General features: G+C 49.1%; 1 protein-coding gene across 4 annotated transcripts in view; it reads left to right on the forward strand.

Moving 5' to 3' along the window:
* Nucleotides 1-19080, forward strand: part of LOC144145129 (uncharacterized) — a 75725-nt gene that overhangs the window by 42677 nt on the left and 13968 nt on the right. For all 4 annotated transcript variants that reach the window (XM_077676640.1, XM_077676646.1, XM_077676650.1 and 1 more), the window contains 5 exons: nucleotides 9699-10078; nucleotides 12338-12695; nucleotides 13170-13228; nucleotides 13963-14024; nucleotides 15838-15964. In XM_077676640.1, the coding sequence (XP_077532766.1) occupies nucleotides 9699-10078; nucleotides 12338-12695; nucleotides 13170-13228; nucleotides 13963-14024; nucleotides 15838-15964 (986 nt within the window). The remainder of the gene's footprint in view (nucleotides 1-9698; nucleotides 10079-12337; nucleotides 12696-13169; nucleotides 13229-13962; nucleotides 14025-15837; nucleotides 15965-19080) is intronic.

Here is a 19080-nt window from a genome sequence, read left to right on the forward strand (position 1 = left end):
TTTGTGATAAGTGTGGGGACCGGCTCTCCGTCCTCCATGTGTTAATTGAGTGCGCATCCTGCAATGAGGCCAGAAAACGGCATTTCCCTAAAATCTATACTTTCAACATTCCGCTACACCCGTCACTGTTCTTAGGAGATGAACCTATGTTCACAAACAAGTCCCTTTTAAGTTATCTTGCAGATGTCAAGTTTTTAAAGCTCATTTCGTACAGTGCGTGACCTCAGAGCCTACAAGCATTGAGCAAAGCCTTCATGTTTTCATTGTTCGCACGAGGGGCCCGCTGCCGTAGCGTGCTCTTCGGCTCGAGCTACAGTCGCGTTCCATTCACAATCCCTTTCATCCGCCATTATGAACATCTCCATTTTTTAGTCTACGGGCCCTCTACACCCATATATACAGTATTTTAGGATATATCATACTCATTTCATACATATTTTAAGCTCAAACCTGACTATTGACGGACCACTTAACATAGTTTTGGCGCTCTTTGGTCCTAGTTACCCTTGCGCCGATAAACACAAACATACATAACATACTCCTGGAAGTCGCCCAGCCGCAGGCGTTTTCTTGAGGGTGCCAGCTGAGACTTTCGATGAAGCTTCATGATCTTGTCGCGATCTTTGAGTATTGTCGCGACTGTTGACGGCGCGGTATCACGCTCCCTGCACAAGTCGACTTGCTTTTTTCCATTGCTCAGCTCCGTCAGAATGTCCACTTTTTCTTTGAGTGAAAACTGGCGCGCCGCTTCTGTTTAACACGGGGTCCAGAACTCATTGTCGGCCAACAGAATGCACAACACAATGACGGCGCAGATACTTTGCAGCTCCAGCTGACATCTACAAACGTGCTCACACTAGGCGTACGACGTAGTGTACGCACTCATCAGGCCGGTAGTGACGCCGCTCGCGATGATGCCGATGCTACTTGGACTGTATCCGTTGAAACGGGTTTCCCCAGCTCTTACCTTCTGCTGCTGATGATGATGGTAGGTGAAAGCTTCAAAGATTTGACACCGAAAGTTCAGTGGCAGTTCGTAATAACGAAGCGTAATAACGATCGCGAGTAAAAATTACCTACGTTATTCTGAAATATTCGGTATTCTGAAATTCGTAGTACTGAAATTTTTTTACATATAGAGTATAGACGTTTTGGCGGGGATTTTCAAAAAATTCGTAAATCTGAAAAATTCGTTAATTTGATGTTCGTAGTAACGAGATTTTACTGTACTCCTAACATTATTCGTTCCAAGGCCCATTGAGCCAATCTAAGTTTGTTGTCCATTTGTTCAGTAAGGCACCAAGTGACCGCTCGGCAGCTGATAACCAACCTGTCTAGTCAGGGTTCTAGACAGTGGCTGAATTGGCTGTACCAAAAAAAAAAACTCCCTCACTCGCACTCCTGGGGCGCCATTCTCGTAATTGTCCGTTTTGAAAACGTCCGTTTTGCGTCCGTTCTATTCTGACGTACTTCCAATTGTAGGCGGGATTTGGGTTGACTTTCTCACAGCTGTTCACGTAACACATTTTAAACAACTAAACTTATTTTAAAATATCTTTTATGTGTTTACTCTTCCGCCAGCGAACCAACAAGGCGACGAAAATCGTCTGTTCCCAGATTGATTGATTTTGATTGATTGTAGGGTTTAACGCGCCGACGCAACGCAGGCGATGAGGCGCGCCGTAGTGGAGGGCTCCGGATTAATTTTGACCACCTGGGGATCTTTAACGTGCGCCGAAATCTCGTACACACGGGCGTTTTTGCTTTTCGCCTCCATCAGAAAAGCGGCCGCCGCGGCCAGGAATCGAACCCGCGGCCTCGTGCTCAGCAGCGCAACGCCGTAGCCACTGAGCCACCGCGGCGGGTCGTCTGTTCCCAGGAGCCGCGGCTCATAGCTCCGCCATGCTTTATGGCGTCAAATCCGGGCGTTCGCTTTTAGGCAATCAGGGCTTGCTCAAAACGGACACTTTTGAAACGGACACAAAGGGGACAAAACACGAGAATACCGCCCGTGGTCAGCAAAACAGGCGTTCCCGCGGCTGTTTATTCACTCGGGGACTTTTCCTTTCTTCGTTTATTCTGAAGCAGCAGCTTAGCCGATGAACTTCTTCGATACATTAGTTAGGGCGAAATTTCGGAAAACTCTAGCGTAACTCATTGGCCCGTTTGAGCTTCGCGCGCCTTGCTTTGTTTAAAGGCAGGCAGCCGACACAGAAGTGGCGACGCCTCCTCGGGGACTCGAGAGCGCCATCACCGGGACAGGTTCTCAATGTTTGTGCCGGCAAGCGCGGCTTATAGGGACGCCGATAGCATCTGGACTGGTCGACGGTGTACGCGTTTGCAACGAACTTTCGGTGCCAGCCAGTTCCAGCCGCTTGTTTTTCTCTGAAAGGTTCGCAAGGCTTTCGTTTTTGTCGCCAAACAGCCACTAGACAAACACCGAGCGTTCACTGCGGTCAAGTGGCGGATAGAGTTGAACGGAATTCAGTGTTGCGGAATGGGCATCCCAATTCCATTCCAATTCCATTCCGAGGAATTAAAACTTGTCGTGATTCCATTCCTTTCAATTCCTCGGAATGACAGAAGTTAGCCCATTCCCACTCCTGGAATGGACGGGAAGTTCAATTCCATTCCTTTAATTCCTCAACGTAAAAACTGCCTCAGATGCTATATCCGATGACTTACGGAGGGAGGCAACATGAATCGGACGTTATCATACGGGTTGAAAACTGCAAATGTTTGCAAAATGTGTCACTTGCCACCGAAGTTGGGAGGTCGTAGAAGGTTGGTTACATATCTCGTGCAGAACAACTACCCAATGCAATAAAATTCCCCGCATTTCCCCGAGGGGAAGAATGTGAAAGTGCGAATGCACGAGTTGAATTTGCGCGGTTCGGTAATGTTCGTGAAAGAGAGATCACACACACACACACAACTACAAAGAAAGAAAGATGCATTTATTCACAGACACCTATTTGTGTTGTCGTTGTACTTGATTGCTAGAGCGGATCTCAGCTGTGAAATTTCGTGTCAGTACTCCTTTAAGCAGGTGCATTAGCCCTTCTCACGCCCGATTCTTGGCCAATCCCCCACGTGGGTATGTGCCATGTCAGCGGCCAGGCAGCGCGCGCCCATCTCCCCCCGTTGCCAAGGAAGACGAGGAGATTCCTGGCCAATCCCCCACGTGGGTATGTGCCATGTCAGCGGCCAGGCTGCGCGCGCCCATCTCCACGTGCGCGGACATCGCCGGTGGACGCAGGTTCAGGGTCGCTTAAGAAGTGCATTGCACTTAAAAAATTACCGTCCCTTCTTAATGAAAGCAGATAGAAGCGCGAAAGCTAAAAGTTCGTCCAACTTTCGCTGAAAATGCGCCTAACCGAACGTCAAACCATCAGACGCTCAAACCGCAAGCGAAGGAGGAACCCATGCAACGATTTTTCGTGCATCAAGTGAACGCAACTACGAACGATCTAAATGTACACCGTTACGTGGTTTATGAGATAAAGGTTTACTATTGTGCCCCTTCTTCGTGATTGACGCGTGTGTGGTCTTGTTTAGAATCGTTCGTTTATGCGATTTTAAAATAATCATTTTGACACAATGCAAGCCCAGTTTCAGAAAGAGAGAGACACAAAGACCAAATTTGCGGTCCCTGGTTTCACGCACGCGCCGTGTGTCTAGAGGCATTATTACAGCTTTTGGGTCGACTAACTGGTCTAAGGGGAACTGAATTAGTTTTTTTGCAGAATGTGATCGGTCGCAATAAAAAAGATTTAGCTTTAAAAAGGGGCAGTCACACTGCCCCTTTTTGCATAATGAGTAGCGGGATCCCACTACTTATTATAGTATTTCCATTATAACATGTCCTAATGGTTAGTTCTTGCGCGACGCGAGATGAAGCACCTATTACGTTGATGCCTGGATTTTCCATTTTGTTGCACAGTCTGTGGCGTGCTATCTTGCAATCTGCTTTGCATGCCTTCATACCAGCGTAATTAGTATGCTGTGGACAACTCACAGGCATGTCGCACGGAGCTTGCTCACTTGTACACGCTTTCGAAATGCTTACTTGACTGATTTCAAGTGAATTTACAACATTGAGCACTAATGCTGCTGTACCAACGCGAGAGACTGGAGGATAGCGGCACGGAACACCGTTAAAAGTTTTTGCATACACCGTAGGAAAGTTGCCACTGCTTCACTTGACCCCCATTGCGCTTGTTTATTGCCCTGCCACTACATCAGAGCCATCCGTTCAATACAGGACATTATTTATGACCCCCTCATTTAAAGTGACAGAACCATATTGTGACGGGAGCCCTGTCAAAATAAAGAAGTACGGTCAGGCAGTTTGTTTCCATCAACGCGCAACCAATATGCAAGAGGACCTGATCAGAATTTCGAAATGAGACCTTCCTACCTAAATAGTGGCGAGGCTTCAACTTTCAAGCCAACGACTAAGGCTTGAGTAATCAGGTACGTTTGTATCCAGGCTGTTGCGACCGGGTCATCCCAGCGCTGACACCAGTTGTTGCGACCGACTGGGGGCACCCGATCTGAGCTCCGTGGCCTCCGACATACGAGTGGTAGCGTGTATGATGCGAGCGGCCAGCCGCTGTTGCAGCCGTGAAGAAGTCCAAAAGCCGTAGGCTAACGTAACTGTTTACTTCATAGCGAGAGGTGAGCCGAAGCCAAAATAAACAATGCCCCGACGGGCGATGTTACAATACAGGACTCGAGCGGAGCGACAGCATGGATTCGCTGCTCTAACAGGAATGAGTTACAGCGCTTGGACAGCTTCTATTTAACCCAAAAGCCGTAACGGTCAAAACGCCAACAAGCGGCAACACGCCACGAACGTCACAGACACACACAACGCTCTTTCCAGAGTTCGTGACAGTCAGTAGCCTCGGCGCACGTTGAGTCCGAGAGAGGGGAGAGAGGACTCCGCTGAGTTCGCGGGGCCTCTGTGTCCTTGAAGAGCGTTGAGACGAGCCTCGCCGGCAGCCGCCGAAGTTTTGAAATGCGCCGAAAGCGAAGCGTCTGACTGGGCATGTCGAAACTTGTCACCGACATGGTGGCGCCTGACGGCAGAAAGGCGTACGCAGGGGCTTCGCCGCACAGCCGAGGAGTGATGCGGGAAAGTACGGCGGCGCTGGCCGATTCGTAACAATCCAGGCAAAAAGGCCACGCGCACAGAAGCGTAGCAAGCAAACCACGGAGAAGTTTGGCACAGCGGGAGAAGAGGGCTGCACATTCTAATTGAACCAAAGCACGATGTCGCACTGCTGAGCGCTGTCAAAGCACTCGCAAAGAAGGGCGCTATTGGAGCCGCAATTGTTACAAACAAACGCCTTTCGGCAGTTGCGTGTTCTGCATTGTTTTATATAGCACGAGGACGCGGGTTCGATTCCCGGGTGCAGCGGCCGCTTTTCTGATGGAGGAGGAAGGCAAAAATGCCCGTGTGTTGAAGATTTCAGCGCACGTTAAAGATGCCCAGGTGATAACATTAATCCGGAGCCCTCCACTACGGCACGGCTGAGCAGCGTGGGCGCGTTAAACCAATCAATCAATCAATCAATCAATCAATCAATCAATCAATCAATCAATCAATCAATCAATCAATCAATCAATCAATCAATCAATCAATCAATCAATCAATCAATCAATCAATCAGATAAATCAATCAATCAATCAGATAAATCAATCAATCAATCAATCAATCAATCAGATAAATCAATCAATCAGATAAATCAATCAATCAGATAAATCAATCAATCAATCAGATAAATCAATCAATCAATCAGATAAATCAATCAATCAATCAGATAAATCAATCAATCAGATAAATCAATCAATCAGATAAATCAATCAATCAATCAGATAAATCAATCAATCAATCAGATAAATCAATCAATCAATCAGATAAATAAATAAACCTGCATTGTGTGATATAACAACTAAAGTAATCGTATATCCCAGCTGCCCACTGCCAGAGCGTGGAGGTAGAAAGCTCAGTAACACATCCGAAGCTCGCTTCTTACGCTTATGGCTGGTGCCGAGCACAAAAAACTTCCTCACCCACAATTTTCTTTTTTCTGCTGGTTTTGACTTGCTGGAGCCCCGGGGCCCCGTTGCAACACACGGACATGTGGTCGACAGGTTGGCGCCGTATTCCCGCGAGATGCCTACCAGGTCGGCTTACAAGCTACAACGCACGCCGGGTATGAGGAGAACGCCAAGCGGACTCGTTGTTTCACGTTTCATGCGCGAAAGTTTTATTTTGTTAGCTCCAAGTTTTCACAGCATCAGCTTGTAGTGAGACAGGCGGTCTGAAATCGGCGCCACGGGCAGTTGTACAGAGTGAGCTATGCCTCAAAAAGCCTGCCAAAGCATGAAGAGCCGACCTAAAGGAGCCACCGGCCAGGGGCGCTTGCGCGGCTCGAAGTTTATTTTCACGCGTGCTTCGGCAGGCTGCGCGGATTCAGTTACTCTAGATGCCGGGTGTGCATTATCGTTTTTGTTGCCGCTGCTCCCTTTGAGATATACCGACGCGGTCGTCGCCACAGACTAATTAAGCAGCCGGAGGCTCCAACGAAGGCAACAACGTCGTCTAAAAATCACCATTCCATTCCCATTCCATTCCGGGCAAAAGGCGCCTAATTCCATTCCCATTCCATTCCTCCAAGCGTTGCCCTCATTCCATTCTTATTCCATTCCGGCATCTCGACAAGGTGGAATTAATCCGGAGTCATTCCAATTCCGGAATGGTAACTCCGCAAAACTGAAACGGATAGAGCTGAACGGCTGTGCACGTTGTTGCCCGGTTTTGTTTTTAGGCTCCAGTGCCTAATTATGGAGTGGAAGTAAATGTACAACAAACATACAGTCAAGGAAAAATGAAATTCGAACACGAAAATATGGACCAGAACTTGAAATATTGAAAAATACTGTTCGTTTATGTGAAATAATGGCACGCTATTTGTATATTTGGAAAGCTGCATTTCCCGACTTTGGTTGTGCAATAAATCCATGCGTCAATTTCACCTGCATGGGGAAAAGTCGCGTTATTTGTCTGTTTTGGTTCATATTTGCGTGTTTGCATTTGTCCATGACTGTACATGTGCCGCGAGTGAAAAAACGTTCGGGTCACATCCGTGAACTACTACTGGTCGGTCGGCCGCGATTTGTCGGTCGAGTTAGGCAATAGCAGTAAATGTTACTGGCAATAACTGCTGTTTATTAGGGCAAAGCCCCTGAGGGGCTGGGGCTGTTGGCGTCTCCTGTCGTCGTAAGCGTCGTTCGGCTCATGTAGTCCCGGTACTAAAACACCGGGAAACTCGTTCACGCCTCACGCTACAACGTAACGCGTACTAAAAAAACACCGGGACGCTCGTCCACGCTTCGCGCTGGAGCACTTCCTAACGCGTACTAAAAAAACCACTGAGACACTCGTTTTCGCCTCTCTATAAGAGCTTCGTGCTTCCAAGACAAGAGAATTTTACAGCAAAGCTGTATACCTGCACCACCCAGTGGTTTCATCTCCGTTGGCAAAAACGCCAAGGCGTCAAGAATACATTCATACACTGCATGCTTCGCCCCTCCCCAGGTTTCACGTTAGTGGAGATGGCCCGTGCTTTTTTTTTAGAGAAAAACGACTAAGAATAGGCAATGTGTCAATTAAAAAAGCTGGTTGGGCATGTAGACACACTCGCCATAGGAGGGGGGGGGGGGGGGGTGTATCCCTGGTCGGGGAAACTCAGGTCATCAGTGTCAGTGCGGGCTCTGGTCACCAGGTCATGTCTAGAACAATTAAAATATATTCTGCTGGGCACTCACGTCTGCAGCTTACGCTCTTTGAAGGCGAACGCATTATGGCTTCGCTCGGCGGCACTTATCAAATACTTCTTTACAGCCGCAACGTGTTTGCGTACCTTTTTTCGCTTTTCCCTCTTCGTATTCATTGGTTACCACAACGCAGACCATGGCAGGAGACGCGGCAGGAGACGCGGCACGAATCACTTCGGCAGGCAAACATGTAGGCGACACTTCACGCCGCTATACACTTGGGCAGAATCAAAGTTCTCCGAGACTGGGGCGCACGTGTTACCCTCTCAAATGCCGTCACGTGTCCCCCTTAGATACCCTGCAGAGGATAAACAACGCCGCATTATGCGACTCTCGAGACGTTAGAACTTTGCGCCCTAAAAATGCCTAGGTGTTTACGAAGTAAGCAGACGCTATAAAAAAGAACACTACATACCCTTACAACTGCCCTACCTGCCACATTCACGATACGACTAACCATCTTGTATGGGCATGCGCCCACCACCAGAATCCACCACCAGAATCCGGGGCCGGGCAATAGAAAAGCCAATGAGGTAAATCAGCGTAGGCAGTGGGGCAGTTGGGGCAAGAGGTGTCAAATCTACAGCGTTATAGTGCAGCAATATGTAGGGAAATTTGTTGTAATCGCCGGGCTTGGGCCCACAATAATCGAGTTTTAGTCATTTAAAAACGCTGCACAAAAGAAATGTGCGCAGCTTGCTCTAGTGGTGCAAGACTGGAGTGAACAACGAAGCTTGTGCGCTCTTCCTGATGGACCGCTTCTTCTTTGGGCGTGCGGACTTTATTCGGTCTTCAAATGGGAGCCGCTCGTGTGCGTGCACGGAGTAGAGGAAGCGACACGTCGAAGTTTTACTCGCCTGTAATGTCGCGGCCAATCTAGAGATATGAGTGGTTGAAAAAAAAAAAGCATTAGGAAAAATAGTTTTTTTTTATTTTTTTAACCATGCTAACATTGAAAAAATGAACAGAGCTTCTCCGAGAAAATTCGTTTGGATGCGACCAATCTGCAGTGAGCAAAACGCTTTCTGAAGTCAATGATTTGACGTGAAATCGTGCGCATATTTTGAGAGCGGAAGCTTTGCTGTGACTTTTGTGATGCAGTAACAATTATATTTTTTTGTAGTGATATAGAAGAAAATTAAACATGCGCTTAAGTGTCTGAAGTGATTATTGAAGACTTCTTCACTGGTGCATCGTGTTTGCGGTTCCGTCACGTTCACCTGTCATGCGGCACGCATCCAGATAATTGTTGTTCCATGCCGGCACGATGCAGGGTTAGTGCTGTAATTACCGCACTTATCTGCTGCTCTTGGCGACCCGCATTCGAATTCCATTCAAACCCAAATAAGTTTCTGTGTATATATTTTATTTACTGAGTCTCTTTTGACAGCGGCCATAATTTGGTTCCATTCGTATAGTTTCACTCTAGTATAGTCAGGTGTAGTGCATCAGCAACTACGCTGACTTTTCGCCATTGAGGAGACATTTAAGATTTCCGCCTAAGAAAGGATGTCGAATTTTTATTATGTTTGTCTGGAATCGTCTTCAATTTATCATATTTTTCTGAAAAAAGAAAAAAACATTAAAAAAACCTGTTTTTTTCACGCCCCTCAAAATTTCATGAAACCTTACATCTCTAGGCCCATCTCCGCGTTCAGACTTGTCTGTGGCTCGGAGAGGGGAGAGCGGAGCGCGCACTGTTGCGTAAACAATACGCGCTTTAACATAGACCCACACCTTGCTACCCCACCTTTTCAATTATTAAACAATGCGTGTTTAAAAGGGCTGTCATCCCTGTTTGTACTTTGAGTAGCGAACTCCTTTGTGATTACGGTCTCTCTTTTCTCCAGGCTCGTCGACGGAAGAATCGGGCCAGAGCGCAAATGTAGCTCCACCGCCGGAGAGGAGCTTTTCCGGGGCGCCTCCGGCCCCCATGCCTCAGGTGGCCCAGCTGGCTCTGCCGACGACGGCCCCGAAGCCGCAGCAGCAGCAGCAGCAGGCGACCGTGGCCCTGTACCCTCGGCTGCGAGGCCTCCTGGACCGACAACACCCGCAGGCTCCCCAGATGTCCGGAATCCACCAGCAGCAACAACAGGCCGCCACGGCGACCGCCGTGGTCGCTTTCAACGCTGCCGCCATGGGTGGCCCTGGCTCGGCCGGAACGTCGCGCCTCCCAGCGACGCCGGTCTATTACAACGCCTTCTTGCAGCCGCTGCCTACCGCTGGCGAGGTGCGAGGAATAGCGTGGGGTCATTAGGGGTGGTATTTGTGAAACGGGAGCCGGTCAAGTGCTATGGCTGCAGGCATGGGGAACTTGGCGTTGACATCACGGGGGGCTAGGGAACTGGTTAGCAAGCGAGTGTTACAAAACACTTGCATTCTATGGTTCGACGGAAGTTTGTCTGGTCGGGTTGCGAGTTCATAGCAAAGTAGCGGTCACTGACCAAGTGAAATTCCCACTTTTTTGACGTTTCGGATACCCTACGGTATCCTTGTCCACAATGAGGCGAAGCGCGACGTCGTCGTTGTTTTTGTGCCCTCAAGATGAGGCCTAGTGATCGCGGGTACATACCGGGAAAAGTACTCTTTTGAAGCTTCCCTCTATAGTACAAGCCGTAAGCCGGTGTCAGTGAATCGCTCGCTGTTGGGAGGTATATATCGAGCGGGTGACTTGTACAAGATTAGTCTAGGTCATAGGGAGAATGGGTATTCGAGGGAGTCGCAGAAGTGGCAGTTAAGGTTATTAGTACGGTTTAGTGGATATTGGAACCGACGTCTTGTACAAATGGTAGGCCAGCAGGAGAGAATCGCTCGTTGTCATTAGGAAGTCTTACTGGGATACAAAGCGGTCGAGTTTTACAAGCGGTTGGCTGGTCGGGAACTATCAGTGAACATGAGAGCGGTTGAATTGTATTAGCGGTGGGCCAGGTGCAGTAAGTGACATGTTTTAATTAACGTGTACTGGTGAAATATAGCGTGGGCTGGTGAGAGGTGTTAGTCAAGGTCCTTAGAGAGCATTCAACAGGAGAGCGGAAGAGTAGCACAAGGCACAGGGTAGGTGCGCAGAATGTTTTTTGTGAGTGTAAAACTGCGTAATTTGCGTAGCATAACGAAGCTGAAAATAACGCGAAGAGAACACCAGGAAGCTCTTATAACTGGCCGCGACCGTGGGTGAGCAATGCGGTCGCAAACCCTAAGAAACCAGTTAGCAACACTGTCTAGGCTACGAATACACATTCGGTATCGCTGTGGAACGCGCGGAATCGTAATTTAAACAATGGCTGTATTGGGCAATAGCATTGCAAATAATATTGGATTGCTGCCTCAGAACGATAAGGACCACCTACTGTTTTTTCCGTGGCCCATTTCTGTCGCAGTCTTGCTGTTTCCGTCTGGAGGTAGCAGTTAGACGTTTTCCGCGAGGCCTTTATTTTGAAATGCCAAGATTTTTCTACATTTAAGATTTATACAGTACTTCACATGTAACTAATTACAGTCTTTGTCAAAATTTTCGGTAAAAAAAATCGGAAAAGAGCATATATAGGCCGCAGAGAATGCGCAAGGCTGAAACGTTTTATGGCAAAAAGCTGGAGAAAACCCTTTTCTTTCTTACTGTCTTAAAATAATTCTATCGCAGGTAAAGGTTAACCTTTTGATTTTAACATCTCGCCCAGGAACATTTGGCGCGGCCTAGAAAATATTCACAGTCTTTACACTGCCTTTAACCGTTATTCTGTTGTGTTTTATTCTTATGCTGTGCCGGCTTTTGGACGGAAGCTGTTGATTAAAGTTATGATACTAAATATGAAGTATAGGCAACGACAGTTTCGCAGCTAGCGTTCTTTGCAGGAGAGTTTCTAGGAAACTGGTATTTGCGTTCTGTGCCCCCTTGACCTTCGAACAATGTTGAACAGTCTTCCTGTAAAAATGCCATCGAGTTTGAGCCAGTGTATGACAGCTTCTTTCTTCTTTACTTTCTTCAAAAGACACGACGATTGCGCTAGAAGACGAGGCTACAGAAGCTGCCAGAGCGGTGGCTGTTGTCAGGATACTACTTTAATAACTCAGCAAACCACGACTGCAACCTCAGCCACGCAACGACGACTGCAACCTTGTCTGCAACCTCAGCGCAGCCACAAGCGTCGGTTTGCTGCCCTTCGATCCCCTCCGACAGTGTAGTATTGCTATATGTTCAGAGCATCGAAGAACCAAGTTTGAGAGTAATAGTATAGCGACACCTATGAGCGGACTCCTGAGGCTGCTTATATCTTCGTAGTCTTGGGCACATTCATCGCTGTAGATTTCCTCTGACAGGGTTCAGACTAACGGGCAAAACTTGGAAGGTCTAATGAGTCTGCTCCTTAAACCTACCGCCGTTCTCTTTGTCGCTAATTTTCGCCCAACGATATCGACCATTGACCATCAGGAACGGGTAATCAGTCCCCCCCCCCCCCCCCCCCCCCCCCCCCCCCCCCGAATCAATGCCCAGGTGGTTTTGCCGAGGTCTGCGGGGCCCAGCGTCGCCTCTTCGTCGTCCGCGTTGTCGTCACCCAGCGCCCAGGCCGTGCTGCCGCAGGGCCAGCCGAGATTCCCCAAGCCCAACCTCACCCTGCTGCTCACCCCTACGCTCAGTCACGCGCCACGGCCGGGGTCCACGCTAGGCGCTCCGGCCATGCTCCACCATTTCACGCAGCCGCCTGCCGCGGCCTCCTCCGGCCAGCTGCGACACCACGTCCTGCTGGCGCCGCCATCGGCGGGCCACTTCGGCGTACGAGGACCGCCCGCGCAGGCGTCCACGTCCACGATGCCGGCGGACTCGGCGACCAAGCCGCGCCGTACCAACACCGGTAAGGCGTGTTCACCGTCGGTATAGTTCGTTCAATTCCAGGATCGGTAGCTTGGACTACCTATAGGTAGTCTATCGATCCCAGAATATTGTAGCGCTTATAAGCGCTACAATATTGTCTGTTACTTGAGTAAGCCAGAAATCTTGCTGGTAATCCTGCTCACTAATTGGTTAGTGATCCATTGGAAATGTGCGGGAGTTTTCCTGGTCACGGGAGGGGTAGTGGGGCAGAGCGAAAGTGGGATGTACAAGTGAGAGGAATTGATGAGAGAAAGGAAGAGTATTATGAGAAGAGTGGCGGGAGAAGTAAAGGTTAAGGACGACTCGGAAGGGAGGTCGAAGTGGAGGTATAGGAATGCCATCGCAGTGAGATTATTAGGGGGAAAGGGAGAAGGGAGACTGACTGGTTTCGGTGGCTCGCACGTAAACTTTATGGTACTCGTCGTACTGACCAAGTCATTTTCTTGACTTGCAGACCATTCCTATCCGGCCGTGAAGTATCTGCTGCACTCTCTCAAGATTGGCCCTTTCTTCGTAAGTCCCCATTTACCACGATCATTTTGTTTTAAACGGTCACCGCCGCAGAATTCATTCGTCAGTGCGCGTCGTCTTGCTGTTTTGTGCTGGGACGGGCGTGCATGCTGGTTTAAGCTAGCGTATCGATTCCTGTGTAGCAGAATTCGCCGCTTAAGGGGGACGCACCTGTTGATATTCCTATGGAACTTACTACTCCATGAAAGTGTAGAAAGATGAACACCAAATGTTTCATTAGACTAGCAAACGACCAGAAACTGTATCAGCGGGTGACAGATAACTGGTGTAAAAATAAAAGTTCTCATCCCTTGAATATTTATTTGTCCGCAGTTGGGAGTAACCAGCCGAATGTGTCGCCATTCATGCCCTGGCGAACGTTGACAGTAAACAGGGCAGGCAGAGAAGAGGCTAAATAAGCTCATCGGAACCCGCTATGGTGTAACCGTGGCATGGGAAGGTCGAAGCTGCTGTCAGGGACACCGACAGCGTCCTGCTAAAATAATTCTCTGCCGGAGCTTATCGCCCGATTACTCTGCCGGCCCACGGCGTAGCGCAGCCCGAATAGCCCAGTCTTTGTTCGCTAATGCGACGCCGTTAAATCCTAGGGTACTTTTGAACTGTTTGAGGCGCCACTGGAACTGGAATATGAACGAGCCTAATTTCAAGGCATCGCTTAATTATTCGCAAAGTGTTGCTTAACGAGGCAATCGATAATTAGACGTGTTCACTCGCAGCTGGAAGCTGGGGACCTGTACATCAACCTTGGTTACAAGTTCAAGATCATCTTCAGTAAAAGGTACAAATTAACAGCCACCGCTCTCCTTTCTTCTCGCTCAGACGGCCAGGAATCTGGATGGTATCGCAATCAATGCCACTGATGTGATATGTTATTGCTCTGAACCCTGAACAGAGGTTCCTCTGTTTTTTAATGATTGCATTTTGTAGGGATGCGAATAAAAAGTAACCGCTACGCGATAACTGGGTCACCAAGATTTAAAAATTCTCTGGCATCTCCACTAACGTAAAACCTGGTGAGGGGCGAGGCATGCAGTGTATCAGTGTATTCAAAGATTGTAAGCCTCTCTGCATCAACATACCACACAGCGCGCGCTGATTGGGCTCCGGTGAAGCTCCGGTGGGAGGAGCAATCGTGCGCTTGCTGAGGCAGTTGCGCCCTCTCGTGAGTTGGATCGGATTTAAGCCATTAAATGAGACAGGCTGGCCGTAAGTTATCTTCGTGTCACATGCCGCAGCATGGTTACAGTGTACTAGAAGGTAGCATGGTACAAAGTATGCTTTACGGGAGAAAAACCTGGCGTTTGAAATCAGTCTCGAAACGGAATTTAACAAATTTCTGTTATTAAAGCAATAAAATTATGATTATTTTTGTATTTAAAATTAATTTAAATCATGTTGGTCTATTTTGAACCGGTTTTATGCATTATACAATCGTTTTTTGACCATCGTTTTACAACTTGATTTACCGTGATGACACGAGACGACCACGACGACAGGGGACGCCGACGGCCCGGGCTTCTAAGGTGCTTCGCCCCCTAAAATACCACCCTATTTCGTTCCTTTTAAGAACAGATATCAGTGAGGGGTCTTAGCACGGCGTGAACAAGCTTGATGATTTACAAGTGCACATTCATGTTCTGTGTATTCGGCATGCGACGCTTTGAAACCTCCTGAAACGGGTGTTTCACGCAGCGGGACTCCATTTTAAGCTATCGCAACTGAGCGTTGCATGGAACAGTGAACCATCGCAAAAATTATGCGCCTGTGAAGAGACCTATATAACTCGTGAAACTGATTCGAAGCTTGGATTCTGGTGGTTAATTAACTAACCAAATTTGTTGAGATAACAAGGGGATGTTGGCGGGTGAAGCTGGTTGGGAGGGGATGCGCAGGGGCTAGGGGAAAACATTGTGCATATTCGGAGGGAGATGTCACGGGTCGGAAACAAGTGATGTTGTAGAATGGAACAACTCCACAGTAGGCGCAGCACGCGTAAATTCTCAGGACGCTATCTCCGTGAACGAAATTGGGAAAGCGCAGTACGCTGGCTTAACCTTTATGGGAGGGAACCGGGAAAGATGGCCAGGCCGTAAATCTCAGTTGGCGGCAAAGATAACGCTACTTTAGCTGTTCGTGTTTATCTGTACTCTCTCTCTCTCTCCTGTTCCCTGTCTCACTCAGTCTCTCACTCAATTTCTCATTCTCTCACTCCGTTACTCACTCTCTGTGTCTTAGTCACTCATTCTGTCTCTTAGTCACTAACTCACTCGTGCACTCACTCACTCACCCACTCGCACGCTCGCTCAATATCACTCGTGCCTCTGAGTATTGCGGTTCATAGCTGCACCCTCACCATCGGAAGGCTTTGATTTAGTCTTTTAACTTCTGTAAACGTGTTTTTTTTTGTCGTTTCATTAGCGGAATAACAAACCGTTTCTGATAATTTTCTTCGGCAATGTCGCTTCATCCTCGCGGCCTTGCCGTACGCGAATTTTGTTGAGTGCTGCCAGTGTCGGGAAGCGCTACTGCATGCAGCGTCCAAGTACAGAACTGCATAAGTTCAAAACGGGGGCTCTGGCTGTCGTTCGCAGACGCTTCATGTACGAGTTCGAGAGCCAGACATCGCAGGAGGACGCAGTGATGCGCGTCTCCTGCGTCATCGTGCCTTTCCAGGCGATCCAGGCTATGCGCTGCGAACAAGACTACATCCTCATCCAGGTTTGTGCGAGCCCATTGCAGGGTTCCGGTTCAGTGGACACTATAAAAGTACCCTGCAGCGTGTCAATTCGGTGGTGTTGAAAACCAACTGCAGTGATTCATGTCCAGCTGAAATACATTACGTGGAAGAGTAGTTTATTATAACTATTTTTGTCAAGTACATACAAAGGTGCGATAAAATCCCGGGCCATCTCCACTTACGTGAAACCTGGGCAGGGGCGAAGCATGCAGCGTATAAGTGTCTTCAAAGACTGTAAGTCTCTCTCTTGCCACACGGTGCGCGTTGATTGGGCGCCGGAGAAGCGCCGGTGGGAGGAGCAATCGCGCGCTTGCTGAGGCGGTGGCGCCCTCTCTTGCGTTGAACCGGATTTAAGCGATTTCCTTGCCCCATGCCCCGCTCACGCCCCGCCCTGGGATCGAAAAGGAATTTTTATTTTCCTCCTGTGACATGTGCAAGTACACGACACTCGTGGTTACAGGACTTTACCACGTATACACACATGGTCCATCCTTTACATTTCAGGACATCGCTCCTTGCTGGTAACAGAAAAGATACTTTCCACAAAATGAAGCGAGAACGTACACCATTTCGCGAACACAAATACAAATGGCGCACACTTCATGGCAGAACGACTTTGCGCTGAGGGGGGGGGGGGGGAGGGGGGCAGCCAGCGTCCTGGAGGGGGACCATTCCCTCCCCCCATGCACCCGCTCCCTTTACACAAGATCTTTCGTTTACACAAGATGTCTGCACAACATGTTTCTACCTTGCGACATATATACACAAATACAAATCATTTGTGTTTTTTTTTGCTTTACCACGTACACCTGCTTATCCCACCTGTTTCATTTGGGGGCACCAAAGCAAGTATTGAATAGCCTAGGAAATAACCATTATTTACAGAATGCAGTTGGGACTGCCTTTAGCAGTAGCGACACAAGCAAGCCGCGGCTTACATCCGCGAACACAAACATTAGAATAGGGCAACAAGTACCCGGTTGGGGGGAGGACGGTCTCCCTGCCCCAGGCGCCTGTGCCTTTTACAAACGTCTCCTGTCTAGTCCTCAAGTCCTTGTCACCGGTGATCGACGCCCCGGCACCAGATATATGCCTTCGCTTGCTTTGACCGACCACCCGACACGATCAGGCCTAGCGTCGAGAGCCGGTGGGTACCTGAATGTAAAAATAGCCCGTCAACAAACAGCTTCTGCTTGTGCTTTTTATTTCTGAAGCGCACAGGGAGCGTTCCACAAATCTTTAAATCATGTTAGTTTTTTTTAGCCGGTTTTATCCATTATGCCATTTTCTTTTAGTAGGCGTCACGTTACCCGCCGCTGTGGCTCAGTGGGTAAGGCGTTGCGCTGCTGAGCACGAGGTCGCGGGTACGATTCCCGGCCGCGGTGGAGGCGAAAAGCGAAAATGCCCGTGTGTACGAGATTTCGGCGCACGTTAAAGATACCCAGGTGGTCAAAATTAATCCGGAGCCCTCCACTACGGCGCGCCTCATCGCCTGCGTTGCGTCGGCGCGTCAAACCCTACAATCATCAATTAGGCGTCACACTCTAGCCCGAGGCGGTGGAAAACGAGTGTCCGGGTGTTTTATTAGTACCGTGACTACACGATATGCTGACGACGACTACAGGAGACGCCGAAAGCCCGATCCCCTAAACGGCTTCGCCCCTAAAATAAGCCCTGGAAAGCCAACAGGTCTGTGGGCCTGTGTGATGATGCCCCGCAGGAGTGGCTATCAGTACACGTCCCAGCATTCATTGACGGCGGTAACTATTAGCTACCAAGGAAACAAATTGGCTGGCTATTACGACACTCCGTAATGCCAAATTTGAGCTCAGTACGAACGGAAGTCTTCTCGGCGACGGCACATAGCTGACACGTCTCGGGAGGTGATCGTCTCAACAGCAAACGCACGACGGCGCGTGCGGTTTATCTCGTATCGGGTCGCCGCAGGAAAGCATGTCTCGCGCGGCCTCACCATACCGCCCTCCCCGTCATACCTGCGCCGTACTCCCATCCTCCGCTTACCTGCTCGCACTATCTTCGGTGGCCTCTTCGTTCTCCCTGTTGCAGTAAACGAGGCCGACGTCTAGGGACGGCAGGTTGGGAGTGTATGCAGTGTATAAGTACTCCTGACGCCTTGGCGTTTTTGCCCACGGAGATGGAACCTTTGGGGGGTACAGGTATACAGCTTCGCTGTAAATCCAGTGTCTTTGAAGCACGAAGCGTTCTAACGCGCGGCGTTGAAAAAGGAGTGTGCCGGTGTGTTCTTTTAGTACGCGTTACGTTCTCGCGCGGGGCGTTGCAAACCGAGTGTTCCGGTGTTTTAGTACCGTAGCTACAGGATACTGCGACGTCATGAGACTCCGTAAGCCCGAGCCCCTTATGCGCTGCGCCCCTAAATCTGGCGCAGCTTGCACTAGTGACGCAGGGCTGGAGAAACAGCACCGTGGGCTCACTTGTGTCCGCTTCTTCCTCGGCTGCAGTGCGAACCTTCTTCGTTCTACCCACGTGTGCGTGCGGCGCGCCGCCGTCGTCATGCGCCGTCTTTGTACGGCACGTGGGAGTGCATGTGCCGTGGCTTTGCCATCTCTGCCAAATTGGACCGCGTTAGCACGCGCTAGAACCGGCGACCCAGTCCAAAGCCAACGGAATACGAACAACCCAATGGAAACGCTGTGCGCCCGGAATGCGATGTACTTGCGGCAAGATTTTTGTTTTCACGCTTTTTATTTTCTCGAGTATTTGGCTAGCGTGCTCCGAAAGAAGTTGTATAGAGACCTCCTTGACATGACTTTGCCGACTCATTTGTACAGATCCTTATGCAGGGCAGAGCCAGGAGAAGATGTATGCCAGCGTGTGCAAAAAAATGACCTTCTCGCCTTATGTCGAATCCTTTTTTTTAATTACACGCGGGAGTATTACCCGTTAAAAATGGGATGATTCAAAAAGGTTTGTTTGTTCCCTCGGCCCCTGACTGCTTGCTTTGTAAGAAGCCATAGACAGCAGAGCACACATTTGTAGTGTTGGGACGGGGTGTTCCTGTTGGACGTCTTGCAGAGAACACTAAAAAACGAAATCCCGTTTGATAGCCATGGAATCA

Source organism: Haemaphysalis longicornis, unplaced genomic scaffold (genome assembly GCF_048455015.1).
Source record: "Haemaphysalis longicornis isolate Haplotype H1 unplaced genomic scaffold, Haemaphysalis longicornis Haplotype H1 scaffold_1, whole genome shotgun sequence".
Taxonomy (NCBI): Eukaryota; Metazoa; Arthropoda; class Arachnida; order Ixodida; family Ixodidae; genus Haemaphysalis; species Haemaphysalis longicornis.